The following is a 21,767-nucleotide window of genomic DNA, read 5'->3' as shown; positions in this document are numbered from 1 at the left end:
CAGGTGCCTCCTCCCAGGGAAACGGAGCCACCTGGACGGGAATGACCCTGCCCCTCCCGCCTCACTGAGAACCTCCCATCTCCCCGGAAACATTTTCCTGTCCCAGTTTCTCTGCGAGGAAGAGGGGCGCTTCTAAGCAAGACTAGAGCTGGCCCTTCCTTCACTGCTCTCCGTCGTCTCGGGAGCAGGACTTCCTTGTTTGGGGCCATACCGGGCTGCGCTGCTCAGGGCTGACTCCTGCAGGCTCAGGAGACCAGGAGGGCAGCAGGGGTGGAACCTGGATGGGCCTGCTGTGCTATGGTCTGGCCCCTAAGGAGCGGGACTTCCTGTGGGAGAGGACAGAGCTCACTCCCTCGGACCTGTGGTCCTACAGCCGGCCGGAAATGGACTCTGTCTCCAGATGGCCATCAACATTTCTTCATTATTCACGGAGTGTTCAACTCCTGAGAGAGAGAAGTTGGCCTGCTGGGCTATTCCACTGGGCGCTATAGCCCCATGTCATGCACGCCCTACAAAGAGACCAGAGCAAGGGTGATTTGGAAAAACCAGGAAGTCCTCATTTCTGACAGTTTGGCTCAGCACCTGTGGCTTCCCAGAGCTTTTCCTGGAAGCCGCGTGGTAACACTCCCCTGCTAGCCCCAAGCCATTCTTCAGTACCATCCCCATTCGGTGGCAGTTGGCAAAAGTGCTTTCTTAAGAGGAAGAAAATCTAAACAGCTCAAATTAGGACTGCTTCCCCAAAAATTGCCTTTCCATGAAAATAAAGTGGGCAATGATTTGTTCCAGTGCCCGGAAATGGAGAACAGGAGAATTACTGATGCCACTAGGATATTGGCCTCGATGGACCTGCTTTAAAGTCTGCATGTCAGCGTTCCCACAGGTTTGCGGGCCAATGAGCATGAGCCAGCCTGTTAAACTGGGCTGGAACCTCCCCAGAGGAATCACACGAAGACAAGTGGTGATGCAATAAGCAAAGGATCTTCATTGGATAGGTCAGTTAGCTCGAGCTAGGGCCCTTGTCCAGCTCACCAACATGGTGGCAGCCTTCTTGGAAAGTCTCAAACATGAGGGGCTTTTGTATCATAACATTATGCAACAGGGACTTTCTACAGACAAACCTTTGGTGGCAGTTTGAGGGGTTTTCTACTACATGTACTTAGAAGTTGTAAAGAGGACAAAGAATCTCCGGCTTTGGGCACATCTTTTCGGCTCCACCATTCTTCCTGCGCTAACATACGTCTCAGAGACGTGGGCACTACAAAAACAGGACGAGAACGCTATTTGGGTATCCCAAAGAGGAATCGAAAGAGCTATGCTTGGAATATGACATTTCACTCAAGTGAGAGAAGGATTCCGGAGTTCCGACCTCCATCAATGATCAAGAATCAGGGATGCTGTCTCGTTTGCCAAGGTGTCGAAAATCAGATGGGCTGGACACGTAATGCGATTTGGGGATGACTACTGGACTAGAGCTGTTACCAACTGGATTCCACGGGATGTCAAAAGGACGCATGGCCACCCAACTACAAGATGGTCAGACTTCTTCGTCAAAACCCTGAACAAACAATTTGAGACTCTTCGTGGTCCTGGAGCGAGCAGATGCCATTGGGCTACACTAGTACGGGGTAGGGACACATGGGGATGTTACTGGTGCCTGCTCAAGAAAATCGATGAATAACGGGATGACAAGTGGTACAAATGAAGTACTTAGCGGATTGGTTAAGTTGAAGTTGCATAAAGGTTGCATATGAGTCTCATAAAGGTTACATGGGGGGCGGGGGTGCTTCCCTACCTGCATCTGATAGGTAACCCTTAGGTGACCTTGCCATGGCTATCTCACTTTGGGGAAATCATGATTTAGCTCCGAAACCTAGGCCTAGCTTTTTCTGGCTCCTGTATGAGCCTGTCAGGCCGCTGCCCTTGCTTCTCTGTCTCTGAAGCCCTAGCGCCTGAGCCCTGCCCATCAGTCAGAGCTGTCACTATGCCCTGCCTCCTCTGGCAGAGTTGGTAGTTCCTAAAGACCCTTAGACGAGGCCTCACTTCCTGCCATGTGGGGGCTGTGGGCATGGCACGGTGTGATGCAGAGACTTCTAAGGCCTCAGCAGCTAGGGCAGATTTTACAGCCAACGAAGCCTCGTTTTACCCAAAATTAAGATGTCTTTGTTGAGGGCCTACTTAGTATTCATTAAGAGTGCCAAATAATGTGGAAATTGTTTAAAAGTGTATGTCTGAGCGTGGGTCTTGCCTCCTGGGAGCTCGGCCTCTAGACCAGCAGGCAAACAAAGCCAGGTGGAAACATGCTGCAAAATTGGACATTTTAAAAAGTTTTATAATGTTTGTACGTTACCTCCACTATATGTACTGACATGATTTTATGTTTATTTTCTCACCCTCTCTTATAGGAAAATATACATGCAAGAGTAAGTACTTCCCCCCCACTATTAAATTTAAAACTGTAGAGAAAAGTTTTTGAATATTTCTGTCTGAATTAGAAGTTTTCATTTTTACAAATACGTGTATTGCTTTTTTGTTTTATTTTTGTTAGGGGGTCACATTTGGTGGTGCTCAGAGGTTATTCCTGACTAATGAGTTCAGGAATCATTCCTGCTGGGGCTCAGGGACCATATAGGTGCCAGGGTTCAAATCTGGGATGGCTGCAGGCAGGACAAATACCTTACCCACTATAGTAATGCTCTGGCCCTTGCATTTGCTTCCAAGAAGTTAAAATTTCTAAGGAATTTATTGTACCTCTATTACTAGTGTGCTGTATTTAAGCATTACTTGATTTCCAATTTGTCTAAGGTGGACCTCCAATTTAATCATTATTACATATACTTTGCAAAATCTTTCAGAAGATTCATGGGCCATAATTTTCAACCAGAGTTGGCAGATACCAAGAGCTCTTTGGGACTGACTCATCACATACAGAGTTTAGGAATCTTGATGTTTCTGAAAACGTTTCTTCCTATGGACATTTGCCTTGGCGATATCTCAGATTAATACCAGGATTTCTGGTTTCCATAGATGAAGGCAGGAGATTCCTTACCCGTTGTAGTCATAGTGTATGAGTCACTGACTTTCTTTGGAGCTATTTTGAATTGTCATAGTATTGTCTTCACAATTTTCTTTAATATTCTTGCGTGTTTCCTTTTTTAAAAAGCTCTTTTCTTTTGTTAAAAGCATTTGTTTCTATAGTTTTAAGAAGTCAAATAGTTGACAAAAGTTGCTAAGAAAAGTAGTAATTCATTTTTCTCCCACCTTCTCCTAATTGTGTCTCACAACATCAGAAGTGTTTTCACGTGTATTATTTGACCATTCCGGTATTGATTCTTATGACTCTAAATGTGCTTAGTTTTTTTTTCTGGAAAAGGAAATAATCTGTTCATATTTACCTAGAAAAAGATCTCTCTTCTCTCTCCCATCTACTTTCTCTGTATGTGTGTGTGTGTGTGCGTGTGCGTGTGTGTGTGTGTGTATGTCAGTCTCTCTTCCCATCTCTTCATTTTTCCTATGTAAGTTACACAGTTAAACGATAATTTGGACTACAAAACAATAAAGTATGTTTGGATAATCAACATAATCAGTTATGATTACAACTGAATAAATTTTCTTTTAGAGCTGACTCTTGGAATGAACTGATTGCTAGTTTTTCTGAGAAATAATTATTCTCTCTCACTTTTATTTTTTCCCATAGTTTTCTTTGTACCCATCTTTAACACCAGACTCAGTCAGTTAATAAAGTCTCTTTTCCACCTGAGCAATCTTGCCCATCTCGTGTGCTTGCCAAGGCCTCTCTTAGCAGCTGGCCTGCAGCTGTGGACAGTGGCCTGGGTGCAGTGACCTTAGGAACTGCCCTCCCTGTGTTCTCATGACATGAGAGAGAGAGAGAGAGAGAGAGAGAGAGAGAGAGAGAGAGAGATCCTTCAGTTTTCCACAGAGAATATACAGAAGTTAGAATTCAAGGACTTCGATGTCATGAAACCTCTGTTTCCTCTCACACCTGGTTTATAGTTTGATTTGTTATAGAATTCTAAATGGAAAATTATTCATCGTCAGAATCTAAACGTCTGATTACCCATCACCTTCCAGCTTCCACCTTCGTGCTTCTGCTTTCCAGGCACTTGTCTCCTGTCCCGCCCATTTCTTGGGGTATTGGTGGAAGGTTTGTTCCCATCATGGAAACTTCTCCAATTCCAATCTGTGAATGTGTTTTCCCCACGGCACTACTGGGCGGGGAGCATGCTTTCTCTGCTGACCGGCTTGGGTCTTCACTCCGTTATTCTCTCCCTTCCTTCTCCATCTCCATCCTCACTTCCTACCTCCTCAATCACCTGTTCCTGCGCTCTGAATGTTCTTCTGGGCCCTTTGTTCTTGCTCTTATCCAGAACACTGTTTCTGAATAGTTTCCCCACATCATGAGATTTTGTTTCTGCTGTTTGCAGGAGCTGAGTTCTCGAAATGATCTCTTCCTTGTTGAGAGGTCCTGAGACTTCAGCTGTTTCATCTAGTCCCTCTTACCCCGGCTCCCTCCTCCCTTCCTCCGCTCTGTCTCTCTGTCTCTCTGGTTTGGCACTCGGGGACTCTAATCAATGAGCCTTTGGAGGAATGATTAAGTTATGGCCTGTCCACAAAAATGCTTCTCTCTACTCTGCTCACCCAGCTCCCACTCACTCATCTTCTAAACTTTGTTAATCATTCTGAATTTATCTTCACAGTTTCCTCTAAAATTGACTTAAGGAGAGTAAATTGGAAGAAGAAATCAATAAAAGCATAGATGGCTTGTGGCTACTGTAAAATAAATATTAAGTTTAAGGTCCTTATGATCATAAAGTAGAGGAAATTCAAAATAATGTGATCAATAGTTACATGATTACTTTTCCATCCAGCTAAGAGTCTGCGCTGCATCTCAGAGTCGAGGATGGGTCTGTTGCTGTTTTCCACCTTAGTTTTTTCATTGTTTAAATGTCATTTTTTATTTCCTCGGCGCCTGTTTTCTCGTCTTGGAAGTGAAGCTCTTTAGAACAAGACTAGATGCTGCTAAAGCGAAGCCAGCTGTGTTTACTTGACTTTGGAAAGTCCCCGTAAAAATGTGTAACGCAATTAGTGCAGCGGCAGTAGACAATACTTGCCAAAGTATCCGGACGAGACAGGGACGGGACAGAGCACAAAGGAATAAAGGCCTTTGTGACAAGCGCAGCTGGACTGGCCATTTGGTTGTGTCTGTGAGAAGCAGGTGCTTAGGCGCAATCCAGAGGGGTGAGCCTGGTGGCTCCGGTGTCCGGATTCATGACCCCACAGTGTCCCCTCGCTCCTGTCTTTGCCACTGTGTTACTTGTGTGACAGTCAGAATATCAGCCTTACCCCGAAGCAGCTGTCCATGTGGCAGAGGACAGTTGTGTTGGGGAGAGTTCCCACTTGGGAGAGGCTTTCTCAGTGTTTGGGGAAACTTGTAAGAGTTGAGAGACCAGGGAATGCCCACGAGCACTGAGACAGGCAGCATGTGCATGGCGCAGAGGGATGGAGTGCGCACATGTGTTCATGTGGCCACCGGTGGCCCTTTATCATTGGTGGAACAGAGCATACTATTAGCTTTCCTGTCTAATGATGCCCCTTTGCTGGTTTGACCCCTTTTAGATCTCTGGGGTTTTTTCTGCCCCCGGCTGTGTTTAGAATCATCGCAATGTGAGCCAGCCAGCTGTTGGGGCCCGCAACAGCAACCCAACTGCCTGCGATTGTGTTTTTCTCTCTGCTGGACAGAAAACTAAAGGGAACAGGGACTTTATTTGTCCACCAAAAGGAGCCCGAAGCACGATTTTTATCTGCGTTTTATTGCACAGTGTCAATTTATTTGCCTCTTTGCATAGAGAAGCTTCCAGAAGTCACTGCCTTGGTTTGCCTGAAAATGAATGGGTGTGCTTTGGGCAGTAGCAAGACCTGGAACCTTTTCACTGGTGAGCGCTTTGCAGAGCTATAGATGTCTGTAGGCTGAGGGAAGGTGGTGGGAAGGCCATGTATGACAGCAGGTCTCACGGAGGTGTGGGACTCCCAATAATGGGAGAACTGGCACATTTACCACCGATCTCTGTAGTGGGATGCAGAAGCTCCGAAATATCATACATGCAGCTTCTCAGCCTGGTAGGGGAGAGTAGACAATGCTCTACTCAGACTATAATTTCTATGTCATCTCTTTCAATATTTAAATAATGAGATTATTTTCCTTACTTATACAAAAAAACAATGCCACCAGGCAAGTGTATTTATCCTGGTTGTCATGGGAAAAAATGCGTTCTAAAGTTGTTTCCCTCTATTATTATAGGCTTATGATTAAAATTTTTTTTCTTTTAACGTGTTTGGAGGAACAGGCTGAAAAATCAAGCTTCAGGTTCTTTTTTTTAGGAACATCTATTTTTTATCGTGTTTGTTTTGGTGTCACTGGGTCCTTCCCGTCTTGCTTCTCCCTGGCATTCTCTTGCTTTCATTTAGAAATTTATCTGGGGTTAGAGAGAGGGCACAGGGGTTAAGGTGCTGGCCTTGCATGCTTCCATCTCTGGTCTGATCCCTGGCACTGCATATGGTCCCCTGCCAGGAGTGACCCCTGAGCCCAGAGCCAAAGCCCCCAAGCACCTGGCTGTGCCCCCCAAAACAAAAAGCAAAGTACAGAGCAGAAACAGAGAAACCGTGTCTCTAAATGAGAAGTGGAGCGGGTGGCATGACCTCAGGGCCGAGGGCCGAGTCCCTATGGAGGGAGGGGGCTTAGAGGCCGCTCGCGGCTGTGTGTCCCTGCAGAGGCAAACCCAACCTCCTGGACATGGGCTCGCTGATGATCAGACCTATCCAGAGGGTGATGAAGTACCCGCTGCTGCTGTGTGAGCTCCGCAATGCCACCCCCGCCTCGCACCCGGACTTCGGGGCCCTGCAGGACGCCTGCGCGGCCGTGAGGGACATCAATGTCAACATCAACGAGCTGAAGCGCAGGAAAGACCTGGGTAGGTGGTGGGAGGGGCCCCCGATCCTGACACACCGCTCTCAGCCAGGGCTGTCGTCATCATGCAATGACAGAGAGGCTGGTACTAAACTGCAGCACCAGGAGAATGTAAAATTAAGAGTTCATGAGGCAACTGGGGAAAAAGTCACCATGACTTTTTAAAAAGATAAATGTCAAGTGACAGTATGTGCAATAACTTAGCATCTTTATTAAAAAAATTGAAAACATGAAATAATACTACACCTGGCATGATTATATGACATGTGGTTTTAAGGTATGAAAATACCTATTCCTGTACTGCACTGCACTGTAGCACTGTCTTCCCGTTGTTCTTCGATTTACTCGAGCAGGCACCAGTAAAATCTCACAACAAATTGTGAGACTTGTTGTTACTGTTTTTGGCATATCGAATATGTCACGGGGAGCTTGCCAGGTTTTACTCTGTGGGTGAGATACTCTCAGTGCCTACCAGGCTCTCTGAGAGGGGTGGAAGAATTGAACCTGGGTTGTCTGTGTGCAAGGCAAACGCCCTACCTGCTGTGCTATCGCTCCAGCCCATTTAAATACTTATATATTAATACCAAATACCAAATACCTAGATACCAAAAATACCTAAAAGCCCTTTAATTTAGGATCACAATTCAAATTAGGGATCAAAGACGGGGGACCAGGGGCCAGAGCTATAGCACAGCGGGGAGGGAGTTCACTTTGCATGTGGCTGACCCAGGTTTGATCGCCGGCATCCCATATGGTCCCCTGAGCTCCACCAGGAGTAATTCCTGAGTGCAGAGCCAGGAGGAACCTCTGAGCATCACTGGATGTGACACAAAAAGCAAAAAACAAAACAAAACAAAAACTAAACAAAAAACAACCAACCAAACAAATATGGGGACCAGAGAAACTTAAATAGTGATATAATTTTTTTCAATAAGAAGATTGGAAACAGAACATATGTTAATGTTCAGATTTGACAAAGAAAGGTAGTGAATACCACTCTGTTGCCATTCTACTTTTCTTTGGTTTAACCTATTTCAAAGTTTTAAAGAGAAATATTTTCTATCCTCATGATTTCAGTTTGCATAAAATATCCCCATTTTATTAAGTACTATGTAGACGTCCTTTGTGTTTTTCCCTATACTCTCTTCTCTCCTCCATGCAACTTTTCTTCCCTCACGACCTGTGTCCCAATAAAGTCTGCTGGACTTTTGGAAATGGAACTGTGAGTGGGACTGGAGTGATACTTTGGTGAGCAGGGCACTTGCCTCGCATGCAGCCAACCTGGGTTCGATTCCTGGTACCCCATATGGTCCCCTGAATTCACCAGGAGTCATCCCTAAGCATAGCCCCAAACTAGAACAGACAAAGAGAACCTTAATGGTGTGAACACTCATTCAGTTAACACAACTTTGCTTACTCTTTGCAAGGGCTTCGTAACATTCCCGTAGTAAGTGTGGCATAGTTGATGCAAGCGCTTCCTCTCTGAATACACCTTTAGAGTGTTTCCAACATTTTGCTATCAGAATACAAACAAATGATACCTTAAGGGCTTGATGATGGCCAATAGGTTGCTCTGTGTAGAACTCCAAACTATGAGTTTTGAACTTCCTTCCTTCCTTCCTTCCTTCCTTCCTTCCTTCCTTCCTTCCTTCCTCCCTCCCCCCAATTCTTTCTTTCTTTCTTTCTTTCTTTCTTTCTTTCTTTCTTTCTTTCTTTCTTTCTTTCTTTCTCCCTTTCCATACCCAGCGGTGCTCAGGGCTTATTCTTGATTCTGCTAATTGTTCTATATGGAAACTGCATCAGTTTACACCTTATCGATTTGCATCCTTGTCAATAATTAATATCAGGAACATTTAACATTTTGAATGAGAGGAGCAGTGGAAATGATCTCAAAGGTAAATAAAGTTTTGAAAAGCAACCCAGCTAATGGAGGGGCCACCTGGGATCTACCTCCCACTCTTGGATGCATCGAATTTTTGTTGCTGGGGTCTTGATCCTCCATTTTAAAGACCTCAGTAGGAAGTGAATGATGTGCCGAGAGAGAACAAGAAAGAATTGCTTTCTCCCCAAGTCCTCCTGTATTCAGTCTTGTGGGAGGTCCCTGAAGCGTTTCTGATGCCCACAGGGAGGGTGTGTGGGCTGCAAGGGACCAGGGCCCTGGGGCAGGTTTGCAGCAGCACAGGTCGTCTCTGAGGTGCTTTGTGGGTTACGAGCACCGTGGTGGACTGTGGGTGCTCAGGTGCTTTGCTCTGCTTTCTGTTCCAGTCCTGAAATACAAGAAGAGCGACGAGGACGAGTCGCTCAAAGACAAGCTGTCCAGGCTGAACATTCACTCAATCAGCAAGAAATCTAAGAGAGTGACGAACCACCTCATGCTCCTCACCAGGGGGGAGGCGCAGGTAATGTGCTTGTGGGTGGCTGCGGATGCCTCCATGAGTTTGTCTGGGCAGCATCGGGACTGTGCAGCCTCCTGGCTCCCTGCGTGCTCCTTTATCCCAGAAGGCAGGGAGGGGCTGGGTGGGGTCCTGGCTCTGGCAGTGGCCAGCATCATCTCAGCCTTGGCCGTGCCTTTGGTTCCACCCTTTAAAATCTTATTTTCCTTGTGGTGGTCCCCACAGTCCATTCGATTCTGGTTTCGCCCATGAGCAGAGCAATATGTGGTGAGGTGTCTCCTGCCCACTCGCTTGCTGGCCATTCCCTGTAGTGTGCTGTCCCGCACCTGCAGTGTGGCCTGATCTGAACCACTCTCACACAAAATCCAGCAGGGCCTCTCAGGCTGTAACGGGGGGAGGCGTCTGCTATGGGAGGACCTTGCCGAAGGATGGAGTGGACAGAGTCCAGAGCCATTTGAACACACAAAGCTTCAGCCTGGGATTCTGGACTAGGACCTGACGCCGGACTTCGTGAGAGCTGAGCTCCACAGTTCATGGAGAAAGTGGCTGATTCCCCCCCAGAAGCCCTCTGTGTGCTTCAGCCTGGTTGTGTCTGTGAGAAGCAGGTGCTTAAGCTGTGGTTCATCCCCAAGGGGCCGCCTTCTTTCTTCCCACTCAGAAGCCAGCTCTGCTACACAGAATGCACAAATCACATCTGTCCCATTACATATTTCATGTTTGACATCCTGAAAAGACTTCCTGCCAGGAGAGAACCCGCCCCCCTCACCCATGCTCTGCCCCAGGTTGGGCTCTGCTTGAAGGTCAGGATGAACTCAGCTGGGCTTCTTTCTCAGCAGATTCCCTCAGCCCTGCACCGCAAGCGCCCCTCAGCCAGTCCGATATTCCTCCTCCCCAGTGGCCAGAACAGGAATCAGAGGACAGGATTCATGGGAGGGAGTGTCTGAGCTCATCTTCAGAAGAGAAACAGGATTTTGCAGAGCAGAAGAGGACAGCTGGTACCATCTGACAGGAGATAGCGGTTCGACCAGAGCTTGGCCAGGGAGAAGCAGGGCTGGAAAATGGTGCACGGTGGATTCTCCTGCTTGAGGACCACTGGAACCCGGGCATGATGAACCACATGACATGGCCGGTCCTTGGAGACAGCATGGGAGAAGCCCCCATCCGGTTCCCCATTGGGCAGGGCTGGTGCTCAGAGCCCTGACGGAGGGTGGTGTTGAATTCTGTGCATTCCAGAGAGCCATGCTGCCTAGTGAATTAAAATGCTTTCCAAATAAACACCGTGAAGGGGTTTGAAAGGAGAATTCAAGTCTTCACGGAGCTCACCAGGTCGGGTGACAGCATCCAGGAGTCACTGTCGCTCATGAACACTCTCCAGCACCAGCTGGGCCTCATCTTCCACAGCTATTGCGACCGCCAAGAAATACTGTTACCTCTGGTCGTCACCAAACCCAGCTCCTTGGGGCTGCTGCAGGCAGGGCGCACATGAGACATCAGGGCCAGGTGGGGAGGAGTGCAGAGCCCAGCCTGCCGCTGGGTCTCGCCAGGGGCCTCTCGTCTCTGACATGATACCCTCACACCTGCGCAGAGGCACTAGGGAATCACCACTTGCTTCATCTCCAACCTGAGAGTTTTCTAATAATCAGGGTGAGTCCGATCCACAAAGCACGGCCTCCCGCTAAGAGAGTGGTCTTCAGTCTGCTTTATGCACTATTCTGGAAGTCCCCCAGGTCTGGTACTTTGAGTCCAGGTAATGTTTGTATCTGAGGCAGTGCTGGAGGCTGTGCTGGGCCTGGCATGGAGCCGCACATGTGGCCTGGGCTCAGGCTGTCCGGGCTTGGAGGTCAGTGGCAGAATTCGGTCAGCTCCAGGGGCACTTCTGGGATGTGCTGGGCTGGCATGCCTAACCCTGGCATGCTGTTTGGGTTCTGGTTTCTTTGTTCTTTGTCCCTGCTTTATTTGAATTCTGAAACTGCTTGTCAATGTTCTGTGCTGACAGGTGAGAGACAGCACCTTCGACAGAGAGGAGAAGCTCTTCCGCGCCTTAGAGAAGACCGTGAGGCACTGCGTGAAGAACACCTCCTGCTGGCTGCAACACGTGCAGGTGTGGGACCCTCCTCAGCCAGTCCCAGGGGAGTGAGTGTGGCTCTGAGGAGGCGAGTCCCCTCAATGTGAGAGGCCATGAGTGTGGTTGTGAGGAGGTGTGTCCCCTCTGTGAGGGACTGTGAGTGTGGCTTTGAGGAGGTGTGTCTGCTCTGTGAGGGGTGTGAGTGTGGCTCTGAGGAGGTCGAGTTCCCTCTATGTGAGGGGACGATTCCCCTCTATGTGAGGGCGCGTGAGTGTGGCTCTGAGGAGGTGTGTCCCCTCTGTGAGAGGCGTGAGTATGGCTCTGAGGAGGTCGAGTTCCCTCTTTGTGAGGGGGTATGAGTGTGGCTCTGAGGAGGCGAGTCCCCTCTATGTGAGGGGGTATGAGCGTGGCTCTGAGGAGGTGTGTCCTCTCTGTGAGGGGTGTGAGTGTGGCTCTGAGGAGGTTGAGTTCCCTCTCTGTGAGGGGTTGTGAGTGTGGCGCTGAGGTGCGAGTCTCCTCTATGTGCAGGGTTGTGGGTGTGGCTCTGAGGGGGAGCAAAGCCACTTCCTTTCCCCCTGCTTTCTGCCTTCTCTCTCCCATAGCCCTGGCGGAGTCGTGGTGAGGTGCAGCCCGGGCACTTTATCGGGACATGGCCCTGGGCCCGAGTGACGGTGCTCTTGGCTTTCAGGAGGCCGTGCCCCTCGCGCTGCAGACGGTGACGGAGCTCCAGGAGGTGTCCTGCAGCACCGAGGAGGAGGGCCAGGGAACCGCGGAAGCCCCTCGCCGTGCCCCCGACCCCGGGGATGACTTCGTAAGTGAGATAAAGAAGGAAAATGACAAGTGAACGAGGTTGTTGTTGTTTTTAAACCGCTTCCATTTACTTCCTTCTGGTTGGAGTTAGGAATATGACATGTGCTAAAGCAAATACTTATTTCAGAATCTGATTTAAATGGATCTTAAAACCCATTACATATTTTGAGTGGATTAGTGAGGATTTTACCATCACCAGAGGCCTTTGAGCTGTTTCTGGGGGCAAACAGTGTGTGAGCAACCTGAAAATAGAGAACTTCCCTAGTTTTCCAGTAGCTTGGCAGTAGCTCCACACACTGCCCCTGGTGCCATGTAATCTCATCAATGGCCATGATCCAGAGATTATAAACGAAAGCTCTGGGAAGAGAGCAACACAAAATGTCCTGGACTGTGTGGCTACATTTGTGGCACAGGACCTCTCATACTCTAGCCCACTTACGTGAATATAAGCAAGTATGTTAAAACCAAACAAACATGTGCTACTTTTGGATCCGTATTTACAATTTAATCAAGGGATGGGGATTAAGCTGGAGAGCAAGCCGCTAAGAACCCTTTAAAAATGGACTCGAAAGTAGACCATAGGCGACACATGATGGCCATTCAATACTTGCATTGCAGACCACAACATCCTAAAGGAGAGAGAGAGTAAAAGGGAATGCCCTGTCACAGAGGTGGGGGTGGGTGAGAATGGGGGGTGGCGGGAGGGATACTGGAACCATCGGTGTTGGAGAATGGGCACTGGTGGAGGGATGGGTATCGATCATTGCATGACTGAAATGTAATCACGAAAGTTTGTAAGTCTGTAACTGCATCTAACGGTGATTTATTAAAAAAAAAGACTAAAAAGAAAAAAAGGGGCTCTCTGTAATGAGCCCAGAGCACATGCAGACCTGGCCACAGTGCCCCCTCCTCTCATCTGCTGTTCCCTGTTTGTCCTCTGTCCATGTGCTGCCTACCTCGGTTGTCTGCCTGTCACCCAGCCCCATCCTCTGTCTATGTCTGTGACTGGGGTGCCAGTCCCAGTGCCAGGAAAGTGTGCTTCTTCCTGGGCAAACTCTTCGCAGCACAGAGCAGAGCAACCTCCGAGGTCTTGGAGACTCACACGCTGCTCATGACACCCCACAGTGACAGCTGAGGTTTGGACTGCTGGAGGGGAGTCATCGGCCTCCCCATACAAGGCCGTTCGGGAAACATCTGTCGAACCCAGAGCGCTAATGATACCAACACAAAAATGCCACTTCTGAGCTCCTTCTGGCTGGGGTGGGGGGCTGTTCTACTCTCCACAGAATGCCTGAGGCGCTGCTGTGAAATAATAACACCCATGGACACAGGATGCCAAGTCAGACTGAAACAGCTCTGAGTCGTGCCCCCTTCCCAAATATTTTATTGGTTTGAATATGTTTTAATAATTCTGAAATTCTAGAACAGGGAGTTCTCAGACAAGAGTGCCTCCCCTCAGCCAGAAGGGCCCTGGGCTGGTGAGCAAAGGCCAGCAGAGAGGAAGCGCTACTGTGGGGCCCCTTCCTGGCCCTTACTGTGCCAGTGTCTCTACAGGCCCCTCTGAGAAAATCTTGGCTTCATAACTTAACAAGGCCTTGACACATCCCATGCAGACCTTAACCAGTTCTCTATTTTCTTTTTCTGTTGTTGTTGCAATTTTTATATCTTTCATTTTCATAAAGTAGTTCACAACAGTTCATTGAAGATAATATTCAAACATCAATCTCACCACTGAGCACCTTCCCACCACAATAAGAAGGAAGTGTGTGAAGGTTGTTATATTTCATTCTGGGGCCATTTAAACCCTTATAGAAGAGAATATAAGCAAGTATGTTAAAACCAAACCAATGTTGCTACTTTTGATCCAGTATTCATTGCTGAGATGGAATCCATCTCTATCTTGCATAAAACTCTGGTGACAGATTTGGCAAAATTAAAATAACTCTCCCGAAGTGCAGTCTGAAAGGGCGTTCAGGCGGACCGTCTGTGCACCAGCGTCCAGGGGCTCTGCTTTAGGCCCTCGGCCGGAAACAGTGTCCGGGTCTTCTGGAGCTGGGCTGGGGCCAGTCCGGGCTTCCCTGGCCTTGTGTGTGTGTGGTGGGGTGGGGCGGCAGGCGTGCTGGGGGTGGGGCTCTCTTACCTCGCTCTCCCCCACCAGGCAGGGCAGTTCCAGCGACTGGTGCTCACACCCCTGTCATCGCTGCTGGCCCTGTTCCCCGGCCCGCAGAAGCTCATCCAGAAGCGTTATGACAAGCTGCTGGATTACACCAGCTCGAGGCCACGGGCGGTGGGGGAGCAGCCTGACCTAGCCAGGAGGGAGTACGAGGCCCTCAACGCGCAGCTGGTGGAGGAGCTGCGGGTGTTCAACCGGGAGGCCCGCGCCGTCCTGCTCGGCTGCCTGCACAGCCTCCTGCGGCTCCTACGAGAGCTGGCGCGGCTGGCACGGAGCGCCCACGCCGCCTGGCTGCAGGTGAGTCACGGCTGCCCACCCTGCCCACGGGGAGGGAAGGATGGGTGTGGGGGGCACCCCCACCGGGACACAGTCTTGCTCTTGGCCCTACTCCTGACGGATGACACAGCTCCCTGCGAGCACCCACTAGTGTGAGCTCACCCCAGGCTCGCCCCAGGGAGCCCCATTCATGCAGACAGCTGCTCACCCCTTCCCTACCCTGCTCTCTGCAGGGGAACAGGCCCCTTAGTGTGTCTAACTGTGCTGTTGAGGTGTCATTTACACACCACGTGTCCCACTGCCTCACACCCATCACTTTGTGGCTTTTAGTGTATTCACCAGGGCGAACCTTGAGAACCACAAACATTTCAGAGCAGTTACCCCAGAAAACCTGCACAGCAGCAGCATCCTCACCCCACTCTGGCCACTGTGTGGGGCAGGCAAGCGGCATTCCCTTTATTTTTAATTTTTTTTTTTTTTTTGCCTTTTGAGTTGGGCTGGAGCAATAGCTCAGAAGGTAGGGAGTTTGCCTTGCACGCGGCTGACCAGGATTCGATTCCTCTGTCCTTCTCAGGAGCCCGACAAGCTATCGAGAGTATCTTGCCCGCATGGCAAAGCCTGGCAAGCTACCCGTGACATATTTGATATGCCAAAAACAGGAACAACAAGTCTCACAATTTGCTGTGAGATGCTACTGGTGCCCGCTAGAGCAAATTGATGAACAATAGGAGGACAGTGCTGTGCTTTTTGAGTCACACCCAGCGATGCTCAGGGATTCCTTCTGACTCTGCACTCAGGAATTACTCCTGGCAGTTCTTGGGGAACCATATGGGATGCCGGGGATCGAACCTGGGTTGGCCTTGTGCAAGGCAAATGGCAAGCTGCATTCTTGGTAGACACAGGTGCCTGTGTGGACAGTAGGGCACAGAGAATCTAGCAGTGGGTCCTGTGCCTGGCGTCTTTCTCCCGCACGTGTGTTTCCATGTTCAGTTGCTTGTGCTGCTCTGTAACATGCAGCTGTGCCACTGTCTTCCTCTCTTCTGTCAGTGGCCAGTGGCCAGCAGAAACTGCATCATGTCTTTTAACCGCATCTTCGGAGATCCACACAGAGCTACTCCCCAGGGTTCTGCACCCCTCTCCCCTCCCCGACTCTCCTAGAGATACCTCCACCTGCCCCAGCCAGGTGGGAGGACAGGAGGCCATCCTCCTGGTGGCCAGCATGGGACCCATGTGCCAAAAAACAAACAAACAAAAAAGCATTGCTGTTACCTGAGTGGGTCTGGGATATAACAAACTGTTAGGTAAACCTATTTCTAATATTCCCTGATTTCCCCGGGGAGCCATCCATTGTGTGTGTCTGAATTCGGCCTCTTGTGCAGCACCATCTCTGTTCTCTCTGCAGGAACCACCATCAGCCCCAAGTGCTTCCGAAATCCAGACTCGAGTACTGGAAGAGGTTCAGAACCTGAATTTTGTCAAAGACAACAGTGCCACCTTCATTGAGAGGAAACTGAGCTTCGAAAAGAAGAAGCCAGTGCCAACTCTGGTGAGCTTGTTGCGGTCACCACGCTCGCCTCATTAGAGGGGACCGCTTCCTCTGGCAGGTTCTCCTGCTTGGGCCCAGTTTGTGCGTGCCGTGACCGTGTGTGTCAAGTTTCGTGCGTGCAGTGAATTGTCCTGCATGTGTTGAGTTTCGAGTGTGCAGTGAATCGTTTGTGTGTGTCGAGTTTCATCTGTGCAGTGAATCGTCCAGTGTGTGTCAAGTCTGTTTGGCCCTTGGGGCCTGAGCACTGGGCGCTGTGCCTGAGTGTGTGTCCCCCTGTCCCTGTGCAGGGTGAATGTGCGGGGAGGGGATGCTCCCTCAGGGAGGACTTCGCTCCCCGCCTGTGGAGCCCTGAATCCTTCCTTCCTCTCCAGCCAGAAGCGCCCCGTCAGACGGACACGCACCGCTCCCAGCTCCTGTCCACGTACAGCCTGGAGGAGCTCTACCAAGCCAAGCGCAAGTGTCATGCCAGCCAGGAGTGTGACATCAGCCTGCTGGAGGGGGACCTGGTGGCCGTCCTGGAGCAGAAGGACCCACTGGGCAGTTCCAGCAGGTGGCTAGTAGACACCGGAGGTGAGGGCTGCTCCTGTCCCGCCTCAGGGCTGAGCCTCACCATGTGGGCTTGGCCTGGGCCCTCGTGTGTGTGCTGCGGGGTGGATGCCACTGACCCTTCCCTCCTGGCTCTTCTTCCCTCCCACCCAGCCGTGAGGGGCTACGTGTACTCCTCCTTCCTGAAGCCCTACAACCCAGCCAGGGGCCGCCGGGCAGCTGCCGACAGCAGCTTCACTGATGATGACTTTGAGAACATCAGCCTCTTCGTGTCCTCGCGGCCAGCCAGTGCCAGCGCCACAGGTGCCCCTGAGGGCAGCACCAGTGACAGCAGCTCCTCGCTCAGCGGCACATGCGGGAGGGGCGACGCCAACGGCATGGACGCCGCCGACGGCCTCCAGGAGGTGGAGGAGCAGGTCAGAACAGGGGCCTGGCCGGCGGGATGGGAGGCGGGCGGGGGGGTTCGCTCGCACCTCTGCACGGGGCTCTCTCATCTGACTGGCTCTTTGCAATGGAGGGAAGGGTAGCTGAGTGAGCAGATGTGCCCACGCACAGACACCTTGGTGGACACTCTGGGAAGATAATGGCCTCCTTCCACCTGCTGTGGCCAACTGGGCCCAGCTGCCTCCTGGGACATTTCCCAGTCCCCCCTCCCCCACTGCTGTTCTCCCCGGTCAGGCACCCCCAAACTCTACCCCTTCCGGGAGCAGTAACCAGTGTGAGTGGAGCCTGGACCAAGCCTCAGGGCAGTGCTGGTGTTGACCTGAGTATTGGGGCCTCTAGGGCTACTGCGGGCCTTAGTGCGTGTATAACATCTCTCCTGTTCCCACACAAGCTGACCTATTCCAGGAGAGAAACGCTCACCTCGGCAGCCTTTAGAATTTGTTCAAGCGGGGGAGGTGTCACCCTGGGATCCAGGTTTGGGGAGATAGTGCAGCTCCAAAATCTTGGTTTGCCTCCATGGACCCAAATGTGACCCCCACGAGGGGTCACTTGGCACAGGCCGGGAGCAGGCAACTTCACCCCAGACTGCCTCTCCAGCCCGCTTGCTTGCTGATCGAGGGCCAGCCCTGAGAGAGAAGAGAAGGAGCGTGTTTAACGGAGCTTGCAACATCCTGGCTCGCCAAGCTGCCCCGGGTGCAGGGGTGTAAACACCGGCTTTGCTGCTGGGTTTTTGCTTATGTTTTGGGGCACATCTGGCAGTGCTTGGGGGTTATTCCTGGCTCTATTCTCAGGAACTACTCCCAAAGGTCCTTGGAGGGTCAAACCTAGGCTGGATGCATGCAAGGCAGGTCCCTGCCCCCTGTCCTGCCTCTCCAGCCCCAAATTTGCAGCTTTTTGATCTGGAAAGTTTCCAGGATGTTGCTAGTTTTGTCATTGGTATTTGTCGAGCCCAGAGAAGGAAAGACACCAAGGTTCTGAGAAGCCCAGGATAGCGCAATGCTCACGGTAATAAGCGTTAGTAAGAGGGCAATAAATTGGGAGCCAGTAAGTAGTACTTCATACCAAATGTTGTAAGAAAAAGGAAAGCAAATACTGCCAAGATTTAGGTTGTATTTGTAGAATATTGTTCGTCAAGTGAGCCAAAGCTTGACAAAGAAGGAATGAGGAGACACAACCAAGATGCTATTTTAATAATTTTTAAGAGACAAGAGAAGAACCTAATGACCATGGCTTACATGGAATGAATTTTGTAGCTGAAATGAAATTTGAATGTGCTTGAACCAATACATATTAACAATGAAAGTTAGGAAGATATAGGCTAGAACAAGAACTCAACTGCTAAACGAGAAATTATTCTATTTTTATTCCCTTAAAAGGTTAGGTGTCTCCCTGGGAGCCTGAGGCTATTGACTACTGTCTCTTTAAGAGCAGACTGACCTCTCATCCTAAAGAGTATCTGTCTTATGTCCAGCGGAGGCATAAACGGATTACATAAAACCTGAAAAATGCTCAGCCTAAATGAATTTTGGACCTTGGTCATCTGAAATATTGAACATATAGGTGATAACTCTGTATTTTCACAGCTTAATGAGCACCTGTATTAAGTGTGTAAAATATAAGTACTGTTATAGCCTCATATCAAGTAGATGAAAGGTTTTACATTTCTTTTGAGAGAACCAGGGCCTGAGTGAAGGGCCACCACAAACACTCAGGAATCAGCGGCTCAGCATGCTGGGCACCTATAACTGCTTTGATGCAGAGTGTTCATGACTTATAAAGATGATAAAGGTCACTGGCCATGCTGGCGCAGGTCCTTGAGGTCTCAGAAGCTGCGTCACATGTCAGGCTCCTGAAAACGGCTGGACACAGCTCTCCATGGTTCCTGTGAGTCTAGCCAGTGGCTCGAAATGGCACTTAGCTTTCCCTATTAAAGTTATCACCTAATAGCTTTTGCTGGGCAGGGGTTGGGCCACACGCAGCGTTGCTCTGACTCCTCCTCTGAGCTCAGGGATCACTCCTGCTGGGGTGATGGGCTTTGAACTGGGACCGGCTGCACGCAAGGCAAGTGCTCTAAAAATTTTTCAGCCAAAAGTTTTGAAACATTTCAGCATTTATATATTATCTAGTTATATACAGAATGTGGCTCCAAAGGAACATCACTACTTCCAATAAGCCTACCAAAATTGGGACACCTATTTGAGGATTTTGTTTGTTTAAATTTAAGCATTAAACAACATCAGAAATAGCAGCAGCAACAAGAATTTGACTCCTATATTGTTAGAAGTGGAGCCAGCGTGGGGTGGGGTAGAAGGGGAACCCAGTGGCAGGGCCAGCCCGAGGCCAGGAGCTTGTATTTCTCCAAGGCCCTCTAAGCAGGGCGCTGGTAAAGATGGCTGGCATCATCGTGTTGCAGCAAGTTCAGAGAACAACCCAGGATCAAAGAACAACTTCAGGCTACTTGACTATACACCTTGTCCCACACCGCCTGGCCTCTTCCTCTCCCTCACTGCCTCATTTCTCAGCCCCCTCAGTTTGAGAAACCTCAGCTACTTGCCCGTCTTGTCCCCATGCCTTTGGAAATGACACACTGGCCACTTGAGGAAGGTCACATCTCAGAAAGCGTCTCCTGCCATTCGAGGCTGTGAATGTCCCTGGTGTGTAGGTGGATTGTTTGCTTGGTTTTAGGGATTTTTGCTCCATGCCCTTTGCTGGTAATTTTTTTTTCCTAGCTGGATTGTAATTTCTCTGATACATCATATTTATTTAGTTCTTTTTTTTTTCCTTTTTGGGTCACACCCAGTGATGCTCAGGGGTTACTCCTGGCTCTGCACTCAGGAATCACTCCTGGCGATGCTTGGGGGACCATATGGGATGCTGGGAATCGAACCCAGGTCAGCTGCGTGCAAGGCAAGCGTCCTACCCACTGTGCTGTCACTCCAGCCCCACATCATATTTAGTTCTTGATTACATTTGATTGAAGAATGAATAAATGTTGCTAGCCCATTGCTTGATTTTTATCATAACTAAACATTTTTATTATCAGTCTTAGATTTTAGTGGAAGAGAAACTAAAGATTGATTTGGGGATTTCTGGTGTCTCAAATACTTACGAAGTGTTCTCTTAGGGTTAGGGAAAACTTTTGACTGCAAGATGTCTCATCACTTTCAGACCTCTGCAAATATTACAATATTATATTATCATATGGTTTTGGAAAATAAGAAACAAATAGGTAAAAATAAAATTCATCTCTAATTTCATCATGAAGAGAAATCATGTTAGACTTAAGTTATAAATAACTTTTATATCTTTTTTGCTTAATATTTTATCATAAGTACTTTCATAGATATTGTTCTCAGAAAAGTTTTTAATGTTCACAAATTTCCTTAGTGTTACAGGTCTAATAGTGATTGTTTCTGTGTTATTTTCACATTTTTTTCATCTTACAAAGGGGAATATTATTGTGCAGAAATATCTGACAATGTTTTTTTCCCTTTTTGTGTGAGAGATTTTTGTTTTTGTTTTTGTTTTTGTGCCACACCTGGCAGTGTTCAGGGCTTACTCCTGCCTCTGTGCTCAGGGATCACTCCCGGCGGGCTCAGGGGACCTTGTGGGGTGCCGGAGACCTCACTCAAGTTGGCCTTCCCCACTGCAAAGGGATTCTTTGAGCTCTTAGTAAATGGGACAGAAACAACATTTAAAATATCTTTCAAGGGGCTAGAGCGATAGCACAGCAGGTAGGGTGTTTGCCTTGCATGTGGCCAACCCGAATTCAATACCCAGCATCCCATATGGTCCCCCGAGCACCGCCAGGAGTAATTCCTGAATGCAAAGCCAGGAGTAACCCCTGTGCATCACCAGGTGTGCCCCCACCAAAAAATAAATAAAAATAAAATACCTTTCAAGAGAAACTGCCCAGTGGCCTTCAGGCTCAGAGAGCTCAGGCTCCTCCCCAGAGAACTTCGGGGACGGATTTCACCCTCTCCTCTTATGTAACAAATTCAGAGCACATTGGGAAACAGATTAAGTACTTTGACAGATTCAGTACTTCAGCATTCTTTGAGAGAGCCTGGAAACCTTTTTTTCCTGAAACGGCTAACTTCAGAGGCTGGCCTTCTTGCCTTTTGTTTCTTTGTCTAGATTTTCTATGCTGTCCACGCCTTTCAGGCACGGAGCGACCATGAACTCAGCCTGCAGGAGTACCAGCGAGTTCACATACTTCGCTTCTGCGACCTGAGTGGCAATAAAGAGTGGTGGCTGGCTGAAGCCCAGGGCCACAAGGGCTACGTGCCCGCCAACTACCTCGGGAAGATGACTTACGCCTGAGGATGCCTCCCATCTTTCTCTTCTGGCAAGTTTGACGGTTACCTCATCCGGTTGACATGATCAAGGTGTGTGCCTTGAAATCAAGCACCTGGCAAGCTCCATGTGTCCACTGTGAAGGCAGCTCTCCTTGGGAGATGGTTTGAGAGTGGACTAGGAAGAGTTGGTGCTGAGGGAGACCGCCACGAGTCCCCACACTGGGGTCTTCCAAA

General features: G+C 49.3%; 1 protein-coding gene across 1 annotated transcript in view; it reads left to right on the top strand.

Annotated features, from left to right (window-relative positions):
- ARHGEF38 (Rho guanine nucleotide exchange factor 38) overlaps nt 1–21,558 on the top strand; it is a 71,817-nt gene extending 50,259 nt beyond the window's left edge. The window contains exons 5-14 of the mRNA XM_056114390.1: nt 2,403–2,420; nt 6,787–6,986; nt 9,248–9,381; nt 11,372–11,476; nt 12,129–12,251; nt 14,409–14,720; nt 16,102–16,245; nt 16,617–16,815; nt 16,945–17,207; nt 21,373–21,558. Of these exons, the coding sequence (XP_055970365.1) occupies nt 2,403–2,420; nt 6,787–6,986; nt 9,248–9,381; nt 11,372–11,476; nt 12,129–12,251; nt 14,409–14,720; nt 16,102–16,245; nt 16,617–16,815; nt 16,945–17,207; nt 21,373–21,558 (1,684 nt within the window). The remainder of the gene's footprint in view (nt 1–2,402; nt 2,421–6,786; nt 6,987–9,247; nt 9,382–11,371; nt 11,477–12,128; nt 12,252–14,408; nt 14,721–16,101; nt 16,246–16,616; nt 16,816–16,944; nt 17,208–21,372) is intronic.
- The last annotated feature ends 209 nt before the right edge of the window (nt 21,559–21,767 follow it).

The sequence above is a fragment of the Sorex fumeus genome, unplaced genomic scaffold, assembly GCF_029834395.1.
Source record: "Sorex fumeus unplaced genomic scaffold, SorFum_2.1 ptg000024l, whole genome shotgun sequence".
Taxonomy (NCBI): Eukaryota; Metazoa; Chordata; class Mammalia; order Eulipotyphla; family Soricidae; genus Sorex; species Sorex fumeus.
This window is presented reverse-complemented; position numbering and strand designations above follow the sequence as displayed.